We start from the raw sequence: 19,951 nt of genomic DNA on the forward strand, positions 1-19,951 counted from the left end.
CTTAACTTTTTTCCAGGTGTATAGTTAAACACATGTACAAAAAATTCTTTACACGATAGATCATAGGTATATCATAAACACTATATAGTTATCTTTTTCTTGTCAAAAGTCTGCATAGGCCTTTTCAATTGCTTTAGAATTTCAGTTGACAAGCAGAAGTATTTTTTTCTATTACTATCGCCAAACTATCCAAGTACAGTTCACTTACTTTAACGTCGAATTACCATGGTTGTATCTATACTTTTAAAATCGTCTACTCGTTTTTCTCTGTTTGTATTTCCAAGAATTGTCTGTCTATTTGTCAAAGTCCATTAGGCTAGGTCAGTTACATTAGAACTCTCTTTGACAAAATAAACTATTCTTCTTATCTCTTACAACACCGTTAGTCTCACTCTAATATATCAACTGTTAGGCCTTCCACTACTGCGACAATTAACTTTGCGTTTAACTTTTCTTTGGCCAAATTCCTTCTTGTAACTTTACTTCTCATCTGTCCGTCGAGTTTTCCCGCTCACCTCACACAATTTATATGTTTATTACTTAATCGTCTGCTCGCTATATCCTTGTCATCAATAAATTAACGGCAACATTCAATAATCTCTACATCAGTGAGTTACAAACACAACTTATGACTCTTACTAAGTTACGTAACTAAACTTGTCATAACAATTACTTTAAAATAATTGCTTCTGTCTTGTTACTAAACTTTCATAAAATATTCACTCAAAAAATAAAGTAATTAATAATATATATATATATATATATATATACACTATATCTTGACATAAACCCCTCTTCAAGATAAATATTTACAATATTTTTTTCACTATTTACAAGACTGTTTTTTAGCTCACATACTAAGTCTTCTCATATGGTCTACACCAACATTTACAGGTTCTTTCTTTGTTTGTCTTTCGTAGGGTAGGGTCTCCAGTAGGGTTTCTCCTTAATGGGATCCCTTGTCTCCATCTTGACCTTGTGTTGCCTGAGGTCCATATTTCCTGATCTATCTGTATGCTGACATAGTAGATTTTGTTCCTCTTCCTTCTTATCAGTCAGTTTGACACTCACGTTGACGTATTTGTATGTCTCGCCTCTACTCAATGCTCTTAGGCTTAGTAGGTCCTTATCTTCTATAATGTCACTGTTTTCAGATTCTGCTTCTATGACAGCTGCACATGCCATGTCCATTTGTATAAGGTTTTCTTCCCTCTTGAAATACCTCTTCAACAGACTGGCACTGAAAAAACTTTTGGAATTAATTTAGGAGATTTTATAGATTATGCAAATATGAAAACTATAAGATGAAAAAAAAAGTATTTTTTATTCTTAGAATAGAAATCGCCTTGCATTCAAATTGACTCAGTAAAAGCTTTGAAAATTCACAGACAAATCTTTATTATAAATACTTTATTAAAATTCTTGATTTTTTATGTACAACAGACTTGTTATGTTTACAAAAACCTTGCCAAATTTGTGAAAGTACACTTAAGTAAATTTGGAGTTGTTGTAAACATTACTATGTATAGCTTCATAGAAATAGGGAGGAATTGCCATGATAGAGGGCTAATTGTAAGTGATAATCCTCAGGGAACTGACTACATTTAAAACAAGACACTTTCTAGGTCACGTATATTCTGTTCAACACTGATTCCTAGAAGTTAACATAGCATATAATGATTCAACCCAATATTAGTTGTAGGGTCCTCATAAAATGACCAGACAGTGTAGGTAAACAAAAGTTAATAACTTTGAGAGTCCTTTACTGTGAAAAATACAAGAAACCACTTACTTCAAAATGTCACAAGAAAAAAGGTGAGAAATTATACTGAAAGAGATAAACAGTATACTCTCAAACCCATAACCCTGGATTGTCGAGGACCAATAATTTAAGTTTTAAGATTTTTTAAATAATGTTTTTCTCGTGCCTTTTTTTTTTTCGAATGTTGTCTATCCAACATGCAAGGTAATTTTGATTTTAAGATTAAAAATATTTTCATGCATTAGAAAAATTTCAAATTTCACATGCAAAATCTTTATAAATAACCTCCAGATAATTATCAAACGTTTATTAAGAAAAACTTTGTTTTATCTGTTATTTTCAATGTATTTGACTGACCTTGTAACCACCATACAAAATTAGGAAATAAATATACATTATGCTTTTTTTTGTGTAGAATAATTACAAATTATAGCACGAAAACATGGATGTTTAGTCTAAATAGTGTAAATCTCATAAAATTATACATTATATATATATATATTATTATTTTTATTATATGGACCTTTCAGTCATGCCTGACTAACTTACATATGTTGCACTCACGTTACCATATCCAAGAATATAAAACTGGCCTTTACAAACTGACATGTCTTGGCTGTTTTCTAGTGGACCAATATTTTGTATAATACAGTCATATTTTGGTTATAATACATTATATCTGCATACACATTATTACTATTTACAAGTAAGTTCTTAAGTTTCAGTTATTTTTCTTAAAACACAGAACACTAAATAAAGAAGTATAGCAAATAATTATTTCTACTAGTTACAAAATTTGTACTCCTTTGTTGCTTGCTGTAGGTTGCTAGACCTTATCAAATTTCACACATGGAGGATGTGAAAGTTTTTTAGGTTTTATATATACATTTTGAAATAACCAAAAATCATAAATAACTATATCAATACTACAGAATTCCACTATAATTTATCAAGATTAGTAACTAAGCTGTATTTGGGACTAAAAAAATATGAAATTTTGCTTGGAATCTAGCATGAAAAGAATGAGTTTGCTGCCCAAATACTTCAAAAAAAGCTGAGAAAGCCATTAGGGGACATTCTTAACTTTTGATTGGTTATACACATATTATTGGGTGACATATGTACCAAAGCAAGTATATTTTCAAAAATTGAAGAGGTGGGCAGTGCCACCTTAGTTAATTCAATAAATATATTAGTATGTCAGAAAATAGAAAAGATAGGAGGTTTTTATTTTACATTCTAGCTTATTAATATTGGTAATTTGAGTATTTAATTTGTAAGAAACTACAGGCTTTACATTCAGACATCACAAACATCTAATTTGAACATATGCTGCACTCAAAATACCAAATGACACACAAAAATCAATATTTAGGTGTTTTTTTTATATTTACTTTTAAATTAAAAAATTAACTAATGTGTGGTTCTAAAATAATAATTTATAATTTGATACCAAACTTATTGACATACATCCATAAAATAGTAGTTCAATAAAATTTTGAATGCGAGTCAACAAACACAATGACATGGTGTTTGACTCGTGACTCTAAAGTATACTTTAATACATTGTTCAGAAAAAACAAGTATTGAATGACATTCTTTTCATAAACCTTCTATACACCCGGTTAAAGAGGATTTATTGTCAAATACCGTATTTTTCAGAATATAAAACACATCCTTATTTGAAGACAAAGTTTTGGGGGAAAAAAAGCTACAGTCGCATTTTAAAGATTTTTAATGAACAAAAATTCAATTTTATACTTTATAAAATTAGTATATATTGTTCTAAACACAAAAGAGCTCAAAACATCAAAATAAGAAAATACCATAAATCAAAAAAAGGTTTACTGTTATTTAGTTTGGTTCAAAACCTACAAAATCTTCATTGCTTTCAATGTAATTTATTTTTTTATTATTTAGGGAGCATAAAAAATAGTTATGTTTTTAAAAGAAAAAAACTACTATTGTTATAAATAATACATTCAATTGAAGTAAACTATGCATGCCTATTTAAATATATTTACACATGGCTTGTGTATATCGTATATATACATATATATATTATTCATACCTTCGGTGTATAGGATGCAAGCATATTTTGGGGTAAGAAAGTGCATCTTATACACCAAAAAATACGGTACATGTTTATCGGGTAGTGAGTAAGTTGCAGAATTGTTATGAATAAACTGCTCTATCATCTCATGTGTACAGCTTATACTCTTCTCCTTGTTTAACTTCAAGATGACACTATTAAATGTAAAGTTTTTCCACCCATCAACTAAACTTTATAAGTTCATTAAAGACATAAATAAGTTGCTTTTTTATACTGCCATACTTTGTAAGTAATTTATGTTTGAATTTATGTTGTGCTGTTTAATAGATTGACATCTAAATTGATTTTAGCCTGTAAATGATAATATCACTTTAAGATTGCTGTAATTTTAAATGTTGTGTGTAGTAGTAACAATCATTTACTCTTAAGAGGTACCTTCAGTAGGAGACAAAGATTTGTAAGCTTTGATAGTAAGCTTCTGTTCATTAATATAACTGATTTAAATCATTTTTAAATTATATTATTTGAGCATAAAGCCTTTGTGGCAGTGGCTTACAATAAACAACCATCTGGTTGGTTTGCTGTCTGAAACTTATATTTGAGTTGGTAAGAAAATGTAGTGGCAAAAGTTATCAATATTTTGTATTATGATATTTTATGAATGTAATAGGAGTAATGATGACTCACATTGTACAAGCTTTGGTTTTATAAAACTTGAAATTTAAAAATGTATTATACTAGACAGAGAAAGTCCCAACTATTTTAGATGCAATTTAAATACAATTCAGACAATGTTCTACATATTCTGTATGGCAAGGAAAAAAGGAAGTTGTATTTGAAACACTGATTTATTACATAGCTATCCTTTGGGTGTTATCACAATCTGAATATTAAATGTATTTTAATTTCTGTGATTTTCTTCAGTATCATTAACAGTGTTTTTAAGATACTGCTATGTTATAATTTTACTTTCTAGTTACATTATTTTTTCTTTCCTGTTTTACAGATAGCAATGATTTCTCCTGGTTTGAGTTCCTGTGAGCACTCGCTGAATACCCTCCGATATGCAGACAGGTAATATTTGTTCAATATTTAACCTTAAAACCTGACATAAACTTGCATAAAACGTTAACTTGAATATAGTTTGAGGAACCAATATTTCAATATTTGGTTATGATGAAATGCAGGATAAAATTAGTTGATAAATAACTTTAAAAAAAAACTGTACTTACATCTGAAGAATGGAAGACCACCTGTTAAACATACCAGGGTTTTATCACATTTCGTTTTTTTTAGTATTTTATGTTATTTTTTTATTTATTGTAGAGTAAAAGAATTGGGTGTGGATAATCCCGAAAACACTGAGATTAGATCTGATCAAAATGAAGACGAAGAGATGATGACACAAGATGATGATGATGATGATTTTGCCCTCTTGAGATCCAAAAATGTAAATTAATTGTGTTTTCTTTTGCTATGACATTTTTAACATATCTAACAGAACTTGAGACTGCAACAATAAACAGAGCATATGCTTCCTCCACATTTTAGTTTTTATTTCTGTTGCTTTGGATTATAATTAGACAGTTTTCTATAAAATGGGGTAGAACTTCAACAAAGTTTGAAGCTAATAAGTGAAAAAGAGGAAGAGATATAGCCACAAATGGCATGAAAAGGCTTAAAAATTATTGAATAAAATATAAGTTATGTAATGATATTTTTATATCTTGTAGCAAGTGTTACACTTTTTTTTTTCCTGTCAGGAGGAAGAGCTTTCAGATGATCTTGTCACATTCCATGCTGCTATATCTCACCTCCAGAAAATGGAAGAGGAGATTTTGGACATACACAAAACTGTGGTTGATGTAAGTTTTGCATTTGATCTAATAGACTGTAAGACGAGCATTTCTCAATTTATAAAGATTTTATTATTACTTGATCTTGAAACTATGTGCAGTGTAACTTTTGATAGCAAACAAATTGTAATTCTGTTTAAATGGATACCAGAAGCTTAATCTTTTCTGGACTAGAGGATACCATTGATATCCTTCCTCCTTCCCAATGGCTAAAAAATTCCATGAAACTTAGATCATGTTTCTAAATACTACCTAGTTTCTGCTTTTAAAAAATTCATTCATATATATTTTAATTTAATATCTAATAAACATAGTTTACTTTCAACAAACAATAAGTTCCTTTAAATGTTTGTTGCTTCAATATGATAAACTTAACAATGATATTCAATATAAAAGGGTTTGAGTTGTCCTTATAGTTGGCCATTGCTTTGATAATTGTTAATATTTTATAGCCTTGTATTGTTTTGGGGTGTTTGTAACAGGTTCACCACCAGTAAGTCAACTTAATATAAAATAACATAAAAACAAAAAGTACACTAAACCTTTAAAATACAAAATTATTCAGGTTACAAAACATACTATATTTTTTTGTTTTATTTACTGATTTTGTTGCTTTTGTATTTAAGTCAATTATTTTGACTTTCTTCATTATTGTTCTTTATAGGTCATCTTTTTTATACAGGGTTATTTAAAATACACATTCCCTTGAGGGAATATACAGAAAATGGAGAACTGCAGCAATACAGTACATTTGTGATTCTATGTTTCATTGCTTTCCATGTAATCTTTATTGGATGTGACTTTTGAATAGCCCTATACTATTCAGTGTTTTCATAATCTATCAATGTTATGTTTACTCAGAATCCTATGTTGTTGAACTAAAAAGCTGAGAAATTGAGAGACTGATGTATACCTTACCAGTGTTATTTTAATTGAAGTTTCAGACGTAAAGCATAATCATTATTCATGATTACTTTTACATAATTGATTTTGTATTTTTATCATTCTGATTTTTTTTGTCATTTTATAGCTCACAAGTGAAAGGCCACTACTTCATTCATTAAAAAATGCATGTGCAAAGTATGGCCTGCTGGCTGCATCCCACAATAAGTTCTTAAAATATGATGTAAAACATTGTGGGCCAGATGTGGTCCACAAGCAATATATTGCACATGCCTGCATTAAACATTGGTATTTTATCTAAGAATTTGTATAAAATCAGTGCTCGAAATTTGATGTTAAGTGATGGTATGGCATACCAAACCTATTTTAATCTTTATTTTTATGCCATTTCTTTGTTGTTCCTTAACATTTGATTGGATATTTTATTTTTTGTGTGCTTTTTGTTTGCAGAAAACATTTGTGTCGAGCTCAGTTTTCTTCAGTTTTACTTATTCTAAAAATACACTTGAACATTGTCTAAAAGCACTTGTCAGGATTGTTGCTGAAAAAAACTGATGGGCCTTTCTACAGAGATGTTTAAGCCAAAAATTATGTTCAAAAGCAGCTAGCCTAGGGGAGCAATCATGATGACTACACATTGTACAAGATAGGGCTAAGAACTTAAAATACCTACCTGTACTAAAGGCCTTATCATAACTCTTAAGTGTTAAGTGAAACAAGAGTTTTTAAAAACTTTACAACTGTGCTGTTTTTCTACACTACTTCTAAAGTGTTGCATAAACTGAGAACAATATTTAAATTTCATTGTTTATAAAGGTGGAAGATTTAATTGCAAACAACAATTCTTTTTTTATTACTTAGGCAAGTAATAAGTGGTTAGAAGTTGATATCAGCCTGCTGAACATGGCAAACGAAGTCGATTATGATGTTGATGGTAAGTTTCATATATTTCAAAAGTTGTGCTGATTTAAAATACAGCCCAGAAGTTAACCAGAATATCGCTATTCCATTCTTCTGTTATTTATTTCAAGATTTTGTTTTATAAGTAATTGTGGTTCTCATGATAGTTTGAGTGAATGTATTTTATATAATTATAAGGTACAAAAAAAGCATTAACCCTCTCACTAGGGTAGGTCAAAGTATGCATGTCATGCCTTTTTTAGTTACATTCAAAACTTAAAGTACTTTATTATCAATGTATACGAATAAACTTGGCATCAAAATGTAGTTAATAAATAAATATTAATATCATGCAAGTTTTTAAAAATCTCCCTTAGTATGAGAATTGCAAGATTCATTCTCAAGGTCTTCCCTCGTCTTTAATTTATTTACTATACATCTGAGAAGTAAATTATCTATTATAATATAGATATTACTAAGCTAAAATCTAATTTTTATAATCTTCAATCATATATATTTATAGTAATCAACTACAAAATTAGAACCACTTGCCAGACCCCACCTATCACATTCCCTCTTTCACAAATTACTGGTAGTTCTCTCTGATGTTTTGTACTATATTACTTATAAACAATAGAAAGCCAAAGTTTTAATCTATCAAATGATGTATTATATTCCACTGTTTTCAATACAGATTATTATTTATTTCATCTTCTGTTTGAATGTTTCTCTTGCTGTGTTTAGATTGACCAGCTTTAGGTAAGATCTAAAGGCTCATATCAGTTTAGGATCCGAAGGTTGGTGTAATCCACCGAGCCCGTAGTGAAAGGGTTAACTTATTGAAATGCTGCATGGCTCAAAAAATCATTGTGTGTTTTGAAATTTTCTTTAGTAAATACACCATAATTTATCACTTGATGACGTTTGTGTACTTTGAATTTAGTTACCGATATCAAGAACAATGAATGTTTTAAAGGTGACTTAGTACATAAATTAGAAGAAACAAATTTATTGCTGATACTCTTAGAAAGACTGCTTTTGTTTCACAGCTTATGCTCAGCAAGTAGAAGATTTGTTATCAGAGAAGATTGAAGCTCTGGCAAGTTTTAAAGGTACTTTAAATGAAGAGTTTTTGGACTTTAATATTTTTTCTCACAGTTGAATATGATGATGTGTTTAGGCATGGACTGCCATCAGAGATATTTTATATGAAGATGTAGGTAAACTCCAAAGATAAAAACATGAAGGTGATTATTTTTAGTTTAGGAAGCAATACAAAGCATTGAATCTACTTGTCATTTTATTTTTTAAATAGACTGAAATTCCGTCTCTTACACTAATTTTATGGATAAGTCATGGTAGATTAAGGACATTACGTATCTTCAGAAAAATCAGTTGTTGAATGTATTGTATGTTATTTCTCTACAGAAAAAGTCACCTCCTTCCGCCAACAATTAGCAGAAGAAGAACAGATGAGCAAGAACATCAAACGTGTTCCAACTAAATAAAGGGATTAACATATCTCTTTCTCCTGGCCTTTTTCGTCCACTCCAACAAGATTTATAGAGACTCGCATTATTCCCCATGGGGGACCAATTGTATAAAACGTGTTAAATAGTCTTACATTTTCACAAATTCAAAACAGTTAGATTTCCTTTTTACAAGACATGTGTGTGTTTGCATGCAATACTTTAGCTGTCAATCACTTCCTGTGTGGTGAGAAGCAGCAAATCAAAGTAGAAAAAAATAATCACAAACTGTGACACGCGACTTCTTGCTCATTTAGATAGAGTAATTTAATAAGCAATTTTCTAGTGGAGGATCATTTTAACCAAGAGAAATTTTTTTGTTAGAAACTTAAACAAAACTGGTATCTTTTTTTTTCACCTGGTTAACTCATATGCTACAATGAAAATCATTTATGTGTATATACACAAAATATTTAGCTCGTAATAAATGTATCTTTATTCATCCCTCTCGTAGATGGGTAAACACGTTCTAGTGAAATATGGACCATCATTTTCTGTTCTCAGTTTACTTTAAGTTCTGTGATGAACCTTGTACAGTAGTTTAAGAATTGTACAGCTTCCTGTTGAATGAGAGCTTTTGCCCTCTTAATTTTATATGGTGATTTTCTTGCTTGAAATTGTATTACATTCTAACCTGTTTTTAAAGGTATCACAAAAATTCATTTGCTATTTCTGAATAAAGATTCTATTGTTCAATAAAAGGTCTTTTGTGGTACAAAATACTATTTATTTTTTTGTGATTTATTAAATAACTATGGCAATTTCTTCATGTTTTTATGGCTATGGAAATTGTTCAGAACAGTATATTTTTCAGAAATCATTTGCTCAGTTGAATTTGTAGTGCATGGAAGAAAAGATTCAGGTCTGTAAGTTAGGGAAATTTGTCAACAATTTGGCTAATTTTTGTTAGGATCAATAAATATTACTTGGCTCCAAGTGACTTTTAACATGAGTACTCATATTCGTATTAATGCACATGCTTTCGGCTCAATTTATTAAATGTCTCGAGCCTGTAGAAGGTATAGGTAATTGAACAGAAAGCTTGTGCATTAAAAAAACTAAAAAAAGATGTGGTGATAGTCCAAATAAATTACGTAATACAAACTTGGCTCTAACATTAACCACTTTTAAAACAATTTTAATACATAAAAAAACTGCTGGTTATTATAAAACTATTTTTTGGAGTTGTTTTCCCCAAAGAAAATCATTTTTTGAGATGCAATGCCTGAATAGAAAACCTGTCACAGTATGCAGCATTTGTGTATTTCAGTCTTTATGAACTAGTTACATGAGTATTTAAAGATGATCAAAACCTTTCAGTCAAACTTTTACATATACTGAGAATGTGCTTATTTGTTATTGATCGGAGTATGTTTATGATAAGTCAAACATTTTGGACTTGAAGATGTATCTGTGGCAAGTTAGCCTTCAAACTACAGATTTGTTTTTATATGTGGTATTCACATACTGCATGTTACAAGATTCACGGTAAAGAACTGACCAAAAACATTTGGTAAAGTATGTGAGGGCCCTGGTAGTAATTAGTAAGGTTAATTACAGTATTAGTGATACTTTTATCTACATTTTTTGTCACTTGTATTATCAAAAACTCCATAAACAACAACAGTCATACAAGCAATTTGATGTATAAATACTCTAGAAAAATGTTTAAAAAACTGATATCCATACAAGCTAAAGGTGTCAATTGTTATGTAAAACTTGTAAGAACAAAAAGGGCTTTGAACCCATTAAGTGACTGTCACTTTTATAATGCATCCATAACTAAAGTGGGGGAGCATGTCTCAAACTCTAAACCCACTGATCTGTAGCCCATTTGGCCTTTAACATGTACCCATTTTTATTTTTTACATTTAAAAGTTTTAGCTAGTGTATTCTTAAATGTTTCTTTTTATAATTTTACTAGCTACTTGCATTCTATCTATATAATTAGTTTGGGATGGTAACTGGAGGGTCAAGCAGGACCCAAAACAAACAAGTTTTGAAATTAGAAATCATTCACAACATGAAAACACCAATTAATAAACGAAATATTGTTTATTTAAGGGTTGATTACTTCCATTGCATGCATACAAATGCAATTTGAATAAATAAAATAAGCCGTCTTCATTAGAAATAATATAAAACTATTTGTTAAGTTCACTACATTTTTCTTATTTTTCATTCTTAAGTTCTGAATGTCAATAATGATTCGTAGTCTTAGCAGGATTTTTGTGCCTGTGCTCATATGCATTACTTTTTCAGCATCCTAAAAATCAATAAGTGCCAAAATTGTCCACATATCAACTGAACTTTTTTTTTATGCTTTTTGTTCTCTAGTTTGTCAAAGACCTTTCATTTCCAGCCAGAATTTGACTCAGACTTTTCACCTAATCAATTTGCAAGAGCCATTTCTAAGCAAATGAATAATATCCTTATGGACAGCAATATACAAGTTTAATTTGACTGCATGCTTAAAATGCAATTATCTGTAAATTAATGAGTAAAAACAAGTTAAAATAATATCACCTTATGGTGCATACCTTGCATAATAAATAATCCTTGTACCAAAAAACACCTTTCCATAATCAACTGATAATAATTAATTCAATATGCAGTCAACTTTACACAAACTTTCTTTAACAACTGATGCATCTAGTTGGTATTTGCATACTTTGAATGAGGAGATAGAATAGAGCATGTTGTGTGGCGTATGCTGATATTATACTGTCAAGGCTACGGAGATTTCTAGAATGCCTCGGTGAAAGATATAAATAGCGACGACCAGAGAGTGGGAAGAGTGAAAGAAAGGTTAAAAATTTAAAGTTAGCCTAACGATTTGTATGTTCTAGTTACATTAACAGTTTTCTGACATTTTAGGAGAATAATTTGTCTCATAAAGGGTGTTCTAAAGCAATTGAACCTGTCTGTGTGGACTTTGACAAAAACAGACTAGTATCAGAAGTTCAGGATACGACAGTGCAAGAGAATTAGAAACTAATACTGTTGTGATAAAATAAAAAAAAACAGAGTGAAGAAAAGGAATAAGTGAATTATACATGACAGTGTTTGAGAGAAAAATAGTTTGGCTTGTCAACTGAATTCTAAAGCAATTGAATTGGCTTAAGTGGACTTTGACAAGAAGAGAACTGTATAGTATTTAAGATACAACTATGATATACATAGTGTAAATAATTTTTTTTACATTCGTTCAACTTGTTTTGGATATATTATTTTAAAATAAGCAGAGTGTGTGCTATTCATTCATTGTTGAATTTAACACGAACAAGTTGCAGACTCCTACTGTAGAAGAGTCCTTAGCCCAAAACACACCCATATATATATATATAGATTTACCTTCTATATATATTATTAAAAAGTAAGTAGCCTGACATTTGGCAAACCACAGCCAGGATTATACAGTGGTAAACAGCAGTAGAAGAAAACATGAACTACAGCAGAAATCAGTAGGCCTATATACACACAACTGTAGTAGCAGAGCAAATAGTGTGTAGATTACAATCATGCTGTGGAACCATGTCAGATTATAATAAATGGATAGAAATTGGAGAGTGCCAAAGGTTAAAAGACAGTGAGTGAACTATGAGAGTTTATTAAAAAAGAGAAAGACAAAGGAGAAACTGGAAATAGAAAGAATGAGAATACAGTTCTTTGATAGATTGTTTAGGCAGAGTATTCATGATGAAACTTTGTAGAATGGATGGCAACTGCCTGTTGTAGAGACACAAGTGTAGAGGATAATGTTTCAAAAGTCTTCTGCCTTCCATCTTCAAGTCCTCTACAACAGGCAGTTGCCATCCACTCTACAAAGTTTCATCAATAAGAATACAAACTGAGAAAGAAGAAAAAGAGAGAGGAGAGACTAGAACTAGAGAGAATAAGAGCACAAATTGAGATTGCAAAGCTGCCCCAAAGCTGAATGACAATGGAGTTAGGGCCAGTCAACCCAAGCTGCCCAAATTTGATGAACAGAAAGATTCACCCAAAGTCAGAACTGGGCAGTCTGTCTCAGCCCACTTCTCACAGGAAAAAGCCTACAAGTATATGCTGGCATGATGCCAGAATATGCCATGAACTATGACAAATTAAAAGTGGCTTTACTGAAACAGGATGAACTTACTGAAGAAGGTTTTCACCAGAAGTTCAGAGAAGTCAAACCTGAAACTGTTATTTCAGTTTGTAGCATGTCTATGGCAATACTTCACCAGATGGATTGACATGGCCAAGTGTGAAAATAGTTTTAAGAAACTGGCAGACCTATTAGTATGTGAACAAGTTCATGATTACGTGTTCAACTGACACATTACTGTTCCTAAAAGAGAGAGCACCAAAAGGTGTGAAGGAGATGATCAAGCTGGCAGAACAATATATGGAAGCCCATGGAGGGGGTAAAACTGGCAAGTTCCAAAATTTCCAGTTAAATTCAGTGATGGCTGATCAGAAGCAAGAGTTTACCAAAGGTGACAGGAGGTTAATAGACAGAAGGAAAAAGAGATGTTTGTTATAAAATGAGACACATTGCAAAGTCCATTACCAGCAAGCAACAGCAGAAATCTCAACATAAAGCAGCTGGAGCTATTTACAAAGATTATGCTGGTAAGAAACAAGAAAAGAGTGACTGACACCATGGGTGCTGCTGCCAGAAGAAACAGAATTGAGACAACTTTTGAGATTCACCATAAGAAGGAAGTGCCATTTACATGATTGATCAGTGCACAACTAATGGTTGGCTGAAGTTCCAAATATTGAGAGGTTCTAATAATTCATAATATACCAATATGTGAAGGCTATGTTGGGGAAAAGAAAGTGAAGGTTCTGTGAGACATTGGATGTAGTAGTGTGAACCTGGCAAGGTACACCTATGTGTGCTAATTGATGAGGCAGTGAGGAAGTTTCCCATAGCAACAATAAAGGTGGAAACTCTATATTATGTAGGAGACCTTGAATTTTTATATATATAATAAATAAATAATACATATTACGTTGAGTCAGAAGAATATGAATAAACTTGTAGTATCTTGGTAATTTGATTGAAAACCAAGTTTAATAATACCGTTTGTCACCTTTGACTAGGGAGGTGACCAACTAAGCTGAAAATAAAGGCAATTCGAATTTTGTCACGGGAAAATGAAAATCATATGTCAAGACATTAAAGACACTTCACCTAGTCATGTGACATCTGGGTAATAAAAGCAAGGACATCTTTCTTTGAATATGACAAAAAGGATAAACCAGTGTCCTGTGGACAGTCATTTCTATTTAATCATTTAGCATCTGTTATAATGACAAACTAAATTTAAATATAGAGATACTGGAACAGAAGACTTCATATGTAAAGATTTGGAGTACTTATGAAAGAATATTATATATTTGTTGAAGATGCTGTCAATGTCTTACTTGTTTTTTAAAACCCTTTTTTTGGTCCATGTAATGGTAACTTTTGCATACTATACTATAAACAGTTTCACAAACCTCATGAAAAAAACACAATGTAATAGGTTCTTGCTTTACTATGAATATCGTGTTACATGATATTTTTCAGGTAATAAACAAAATATACAGTACAGTGCTTATATATATATATATATCTCGTACAGTATGCTTTGTTCAATTAGGTTTGTATATTACAAAAAATGAATACTCGAAGGTTATTTAGATATTCAATTACTATACTTTAAAAATTTCTGATTTATTGTACCATTTTGGAATTTCCTAATAACATAACATGAGGAATGATATAACAACCTGAAGATTTAAGCCCTTGATTAGTGTCATTTGTGCTCAGAGTCGGCTTATGGAACTTTTCAGCAGTCACTGCTCTAATTTCTTCACCAAATTTTCTGCTAACTTGTCCAAAAACTCAAAGGTGTTAAGATAATCTGAGCGTGTAACTCTGCAAAGAAAATGGTAAGTCAAACAGTTAATATGTCAGAGTTCAGAACTGTGTATTTTGTTCATATCTAAGTTCAAAGTAAATTATCAATAAATCCAAGAAAAAAAATTCTCTTTTAGAGCAAAGTTCCTTAAAATTGAACCTATCAAATAAGTGAGTTTCTTTTTTTCCAAATTATGAAGACAAAATGTTTGTAATTTAATCTTTAATATTCAAAATCTACATAGTAACTTCAATATAAAAAAAATATAACATTTTGTATTCTTTCAACTTAGAAGCAACCTTTCTTAACCATTAACACAAAAATCATTAAACTCATCCATAAGCCTACTTAAAATTATAAATTGTATGAAAACTTTATTAATAATAACACTAACTTGTCTGTAATTTGATCAGACTTAACATGAATTTGTTAAGGAGTTCCTAGATTCTGTGACCTAAAGCCTTAGGTTGTGTTCAACAAAATTCTACAATATATCAGAAACCACATCTTTAGTCATATAAGAAGGTAAAATAGATATATCTTACTTGCTAAGACCCTTGATGCAGATGGCCAGATCTTTAGTCATATAACCAGCCTCAATGGTTTCTATACAAACACGTTCGAGGTTGTTAGCAAATTTTGCTAAATCTACATTATTGTCAAGTTTTGCCCGGTGAGCCAATCCCCGAGTCCAGGCAAATATTGATGCTGAAAAATTACAAATAGAATTATGACTTACTTTCCCAGACCTGCATGCAGAGATGGACAAATATAAATCTTATATTAAGACGTACATGTACACCAAAATTTACTTTTAATTAAATGTTAATGTAACAATCTTTACATTTGCAGGCTATGGAACTACTACAAGTGATTTTGAAGTCTGTATTTTACTGCAATACATTCAATCAGACATGAGGGGCTCTGATAGTAGGTATTCATAAATAATCTTAACAGGCAATTAATGTCAGCTTCTCAAATTTATGGATAGAGAAAATGATGTTCAAGAAACAAAGGTTTAACAAAATTTGATTGTAAAACAAATATTATCTAAATTACCAAGTTATCTTCCCTTTGGTACACATGGGTTAAGTACCCTGAATCTTTTTGTTTTTTTTATGCATAATCTTGTCATCAAATGTACTTCTCTCTATTTTTCTCTTATTTTAATTATTAAATAGATTGCAAGCTTTATATATTAACAAACTAGCAACCTGATCAAAGCTGACCTCTTACAAATACACTGCTCATGTAATAGGGTAGTTTATCACAGACACATTAATGTTTACATGTTCTATTCCTAGATACTAATAAACACGAAAACAGTGGTATAATACATTTCATATAAAACACATATTAGTTTCAGCCATCTTGTCTACAACCTAAATAAAATCTTTAATATGAAATGAGCCATGAAAATGCAAAATAAAAATGATAGGCCTAATATGTATTTAACGTGTTTTATGTTTGTGGTGTCAGAATTCATAATGTTTGTATACAAGTTTGTACTCAAACAATATAATATTTCAAGACTACTAATAACATGAAGAAAAAATATTTTTTTCACACCTATAGGGTTGGTTGACGTTTCTTTTCCTTGTTGGTGAAATCGGTAGTGGCGCGTGACTGTGCCATGTGCTGCCTCAGCTTCAATAGTTTTCCCATCAGGGCACATCAATACACTTGTCATCATGCCAAGGGAACCGTAACCTAAGTAGTCAAACATACAGAATCATGTGCTTTAAACTCATTGGCAAAGTAAGACAAGTTCGTCAACAACATTGGAAGTATCAGTTTCAACTTTTTGTTAACATTTTGAAATCTGACAATGGAGCATGGGATGAGTGAATCATGTGCTATGACTCAAAATAATGAAAGGGAATGCCCAACACTCCCATTAATATCATAACTTTTAAAGCTCAGAATTACCTTACTAATATATATAGATGACAAGTGAACAGAAGTTTACGTTCATAGAGGACACGTTGAATGAGATAGGAAGTCTTTTTTTTGCAGCAATGAAGAAAAGAGATAAGATATGGCATTTATTTAAATAAAATTTAATAGATATCATTCAAAAGTTGTTTATAAATAGATATTATATAGTTAATTTGTGATAAGCATTGCTATTTGAAACAAAAAAGTGTATTTAAATTAAGATTAAACTGGGTTATAATTACACAGTTACTATTAACATTAGGCTTAAAGTTAATTTTAACTGATAAGGCATTTATATTAAATAAAATTTTATAGTTATCATTTGAAAGTTGCTTAGTAATAGTTACCTTAAAGTTCATTTGTGATAATTATTGATATTTAAAGTAAAAAGTGTATTTAAATTAAGTTTAAATCAGATTTTAATTACACATAGTTACTCGTTTACTATTATCATTAGGTTTAATATTAAATTTTGGTTGTACGATTTTTGGTTAAAAATAGGAGTGTGCTTATGTTTATAACCTATTATATTATTAATTATTTATAGAGATTAGTATTGAATGTTTAATATTGTAAGCTATTGAAGCTAGATCAAACTTGTTACACTTTAGTACTAATAGTAATACTAATAGCATGTTAAATATAATCTTAACTTCATTTCACTTTACAGTCAAGATAATTATCAGCTATGGTTAAGAACAGTCTAGCTACTAAGGGTTCTCAGTTGATAAACTGTGACAGATGCCAGGAGAGTGTTTTATTTATAAACTCTGGGTTAAAGTGTACTTTTAGGGAGGCTAGTAGCCAGGATGTACAATTTATTTGCAGGTTAGAAGTGGAGTTGCAGAGGTGGAAAGGGAAAAATGTAAATTTCTTATAGTTGTGGCGGGCTTAGTGTAAAACTTAAACTTATACATGTAAACAGGATTTCAAGGGAGCTAAGAAAGGAAATAGGGCTAAAAGTTTGGAAAATAATGCATTTAGGGGGCAAGGATGGGCTTGGATTTAGGTTAAGCAACCGGTTCCAAGCACTTGCTAATGATGAGGGAGAGCAGGTAAGGGAAACAGATGGGATCACAAGGGATGATAGTGTAAAGGATAAGGAAGTTATAGTTGTAGGTGACTATCTAGTTAGACATCCAGATAGAGTAGTATGTGGAGTAAATAGGAACAAAAGAATATGTTTATGCTATCCAGGAGCAGGGGTACAGGATATAACTGATAGAACCACAGAGATAGTTAAGGGTGCTAGTAGCAATGCAGTTTTTGTGGTACATGTTGGGGATAATGATGTAAGGAAAGATGGATCTGAGGAGCTTATTGATAAGTATTAAACATTGATAAGGGCATTCAACAAAAGGAGTCATAGCTTGATTTTATCAAGGATATTGCTAAGAATAAATTGTGAGGATGAGATACTAAGTAGGTCACTAGGATTGAATTTCAGACTTAGATCAGCATGTAGGGATGAGCAAATAGGCTGGTTGGATTTATGGGATAATTTTAATGGGAAATTTAATCTTTTTGGAATGGATGACTTACACTTAATTAAGGCAGGGGCTAGTATGTTATCAAGGGCTTTTAATTCAGCTGTAGTAGTAGATTTAAACTAGGACCAGACCGAGGTGAGGGCTATGATATTAGTAAAACAGGAAATATAATTGACAGGAAAACATGTACAACAGGCATAAAACATGAATGTATTTTAAAATCTATGATTAATTGTTATTATTGTAAAGTTAGGATTATTAGAAATAAAACCGAGTTCAAAGCAGTTGTGGAAACTGATAATTTTTGATGTTATTGGTATCGCTGAGACTTGGTTGGATTTGAACAATTTTGATGAAATTTGTTTGAAATACCAGGCTACAGATTATTTACTAGAAACAGAGTATTGAGTAAAAGGGGAGGAGTAGCTTTATATGTGAGGAGTGAAATGCATGCTGTTGTGTTAGAGCACATGAAAGAAACTAGCACTGAGGTTGAGTTAGTTTGGGTTAGTGTTAGTGGATATAGAGAGAAAAGTTTTGTAATTGGTTTTTGTTACAGACCACCAGGTCAGAACGTGGAAATTAATGAGAAAATATATAATGAGATCAGAATGGTAGCTGAAAAAAAGATGTTATTATGGGAGATTTTAATTGAGAAAATTGAGTCTGACAGAGAGGGGTACAAGTTTTTGGAAATAGTTCAGGATACTTTTATACACCAACTGGTGATGGAACCTACAAGAAGAAGCTATATTAGATTTAATATTAGCATCTGATGTGAATATGATATACAGAGTTATGGTTGGTGAGCATTTAAGTATAAGCGACCACTGCACTATTAGGTTTGGGATTTTACTACATGCAGAATTGGGGAAGGATAGTACCCGATTCCAAATTTCAGGAAAGTCAATTTGGATGGAATGAGACACGATCTGGCTTCTGTAGATTGGACTAAAGACTTGGGAGGTGATCTTGAACAGGTGTGGGAAGAATTTAGGGAAAAATTGATATACATATTCCCTACAAAAAAAAGGGGGGCAATAGAGCAGAACATGTCAGTATGGTTTAGTAAAGGTTAAAAGAGATCATATTAGAGATAAACATAACACATTCTTTAGTTTTTACAAAGGAAGATACATGTATTATGCCTCAACCAGAGCACTTAATGTAAGGGGAAAATATTGACGTAAAAGATATCCTAGAGTTTTAAAGGAACTTAAATATTTTATTTGTGAACCACTAGGTAATATTTTTTATAGAAGATTGGAAGTTGGCTAATGTTTGTCCAATATTTAAAGGAGGTGATAAACATCAGTAGTTGGAAAGGTTTTGGACAGTGTGATTAAAGATGCATTGCAGAGTCACTTAAAGCAGTTTCATATGGTGTCAAAGAGCCAGCATGGTTTCACTAAGGGAAAAGTCTTCTGTAACTAATCTTCTGACATTCTTCAAGAATGTTACTGCAAGAGTTGATGAAGGACATAGTGTGGATTTGGTTTAGCCTTGATTTTCAGAAAGCATTTGATAAGGTTCTTCACAAAAAAGACTTGTTACAAAAATTAAATCTGTGTGTGTGGTGGGGGGGGGGGGACGTTATTAAATTAGATAGAAAATTGGCTAGAGTAG

General features: G+C 31.1%; 2 protein-coding genes across 2 annotated transcripts in view; one reads left to right on the forward strand and one right to left on the reverse strand.

Annotated features, from left to right (window-relative positions):
- The window catches only part of LOC106469137 (kinesin-like protein KIF2A), a 61,167-nt gene extending 51,446 nt beyond the window's left edge, over window positions 1–9,721 (forward strand). Inside the window, exons 17-22 of the mRNA XM_022397562.1 lie at window positions 4,822–4,889; window positions 5,142–5,265; window positions 5,579–5,680; window positions 7,436–7,508; window positions 8,524–8,586; window positions 8,903–9,721. Of these exons, the coding sequence (XP_022253270.1) occupies window positions 4,822–4,889; window positions 5,142–5,265; window positions 5,579–5,680; window positions 7,436–7,508; window positions 8,524–8,586; window positions 8,903–8,982 (510 nt within the window). The 3' untranslated portion in view covers window positions 8,983–9,721. The remainder of the gene's footprint in view (window positions 1–4,821; window positions 4,890–5,141; window positions 5,266–5,578; window positions 5,681–7,435; window positions 7,509–8,523; window positions 8,587–8,902) is intronic.
- A 4,322-nt stretch (window positions 9,722–14,043) lies between these two features.
- The window catches only part of LOC106469134 (isocitrate dehydrogenase [NADP] cytoplasmic-like), a 24,457-nt gene continuing 18,549 nt past the window's right edge, over window positions 14,044–19,951 (reverse strand). The window contains exons 10-12 of the mRNA XM_013929597.2: window positions 16,467–16,607; window positions 15,443–15,605; window positions 14,044–14,914 (exon numbers count right to left, since the gene is read on the reverse strand). Coding sequence (XP_013785051.1) covers window positions 14,833–14,914; window positions 15,443–15,605; window positions 16,467–16,607 — 386 coding nt within the window. The 3' untranslated portion in view covers window positions 14,044–14,832. The remainder of the gene's footprint in view (window positions 14,915–15,442; window positions 15,606–16,466; window positions 16,608–19,951) is intronic.

The sequence above is a fragment of the Limulus polyphemus genome, unplaced genomic scaffold (assembly GCF_000517525.1).
Source record: "Limulus polyphemus unplaced genomic scaffold, Limulus_polyphemus-2.1.2 Scaffold3321, whole genome shotgun sequence".
In the NCBI taxonomy this organism is placed as follows: Eukaryota; Metazoa; Arthropoda; class Merostomata; order Xiphosura; family Limulidae; genus Limulus; species Limulus polyphemus.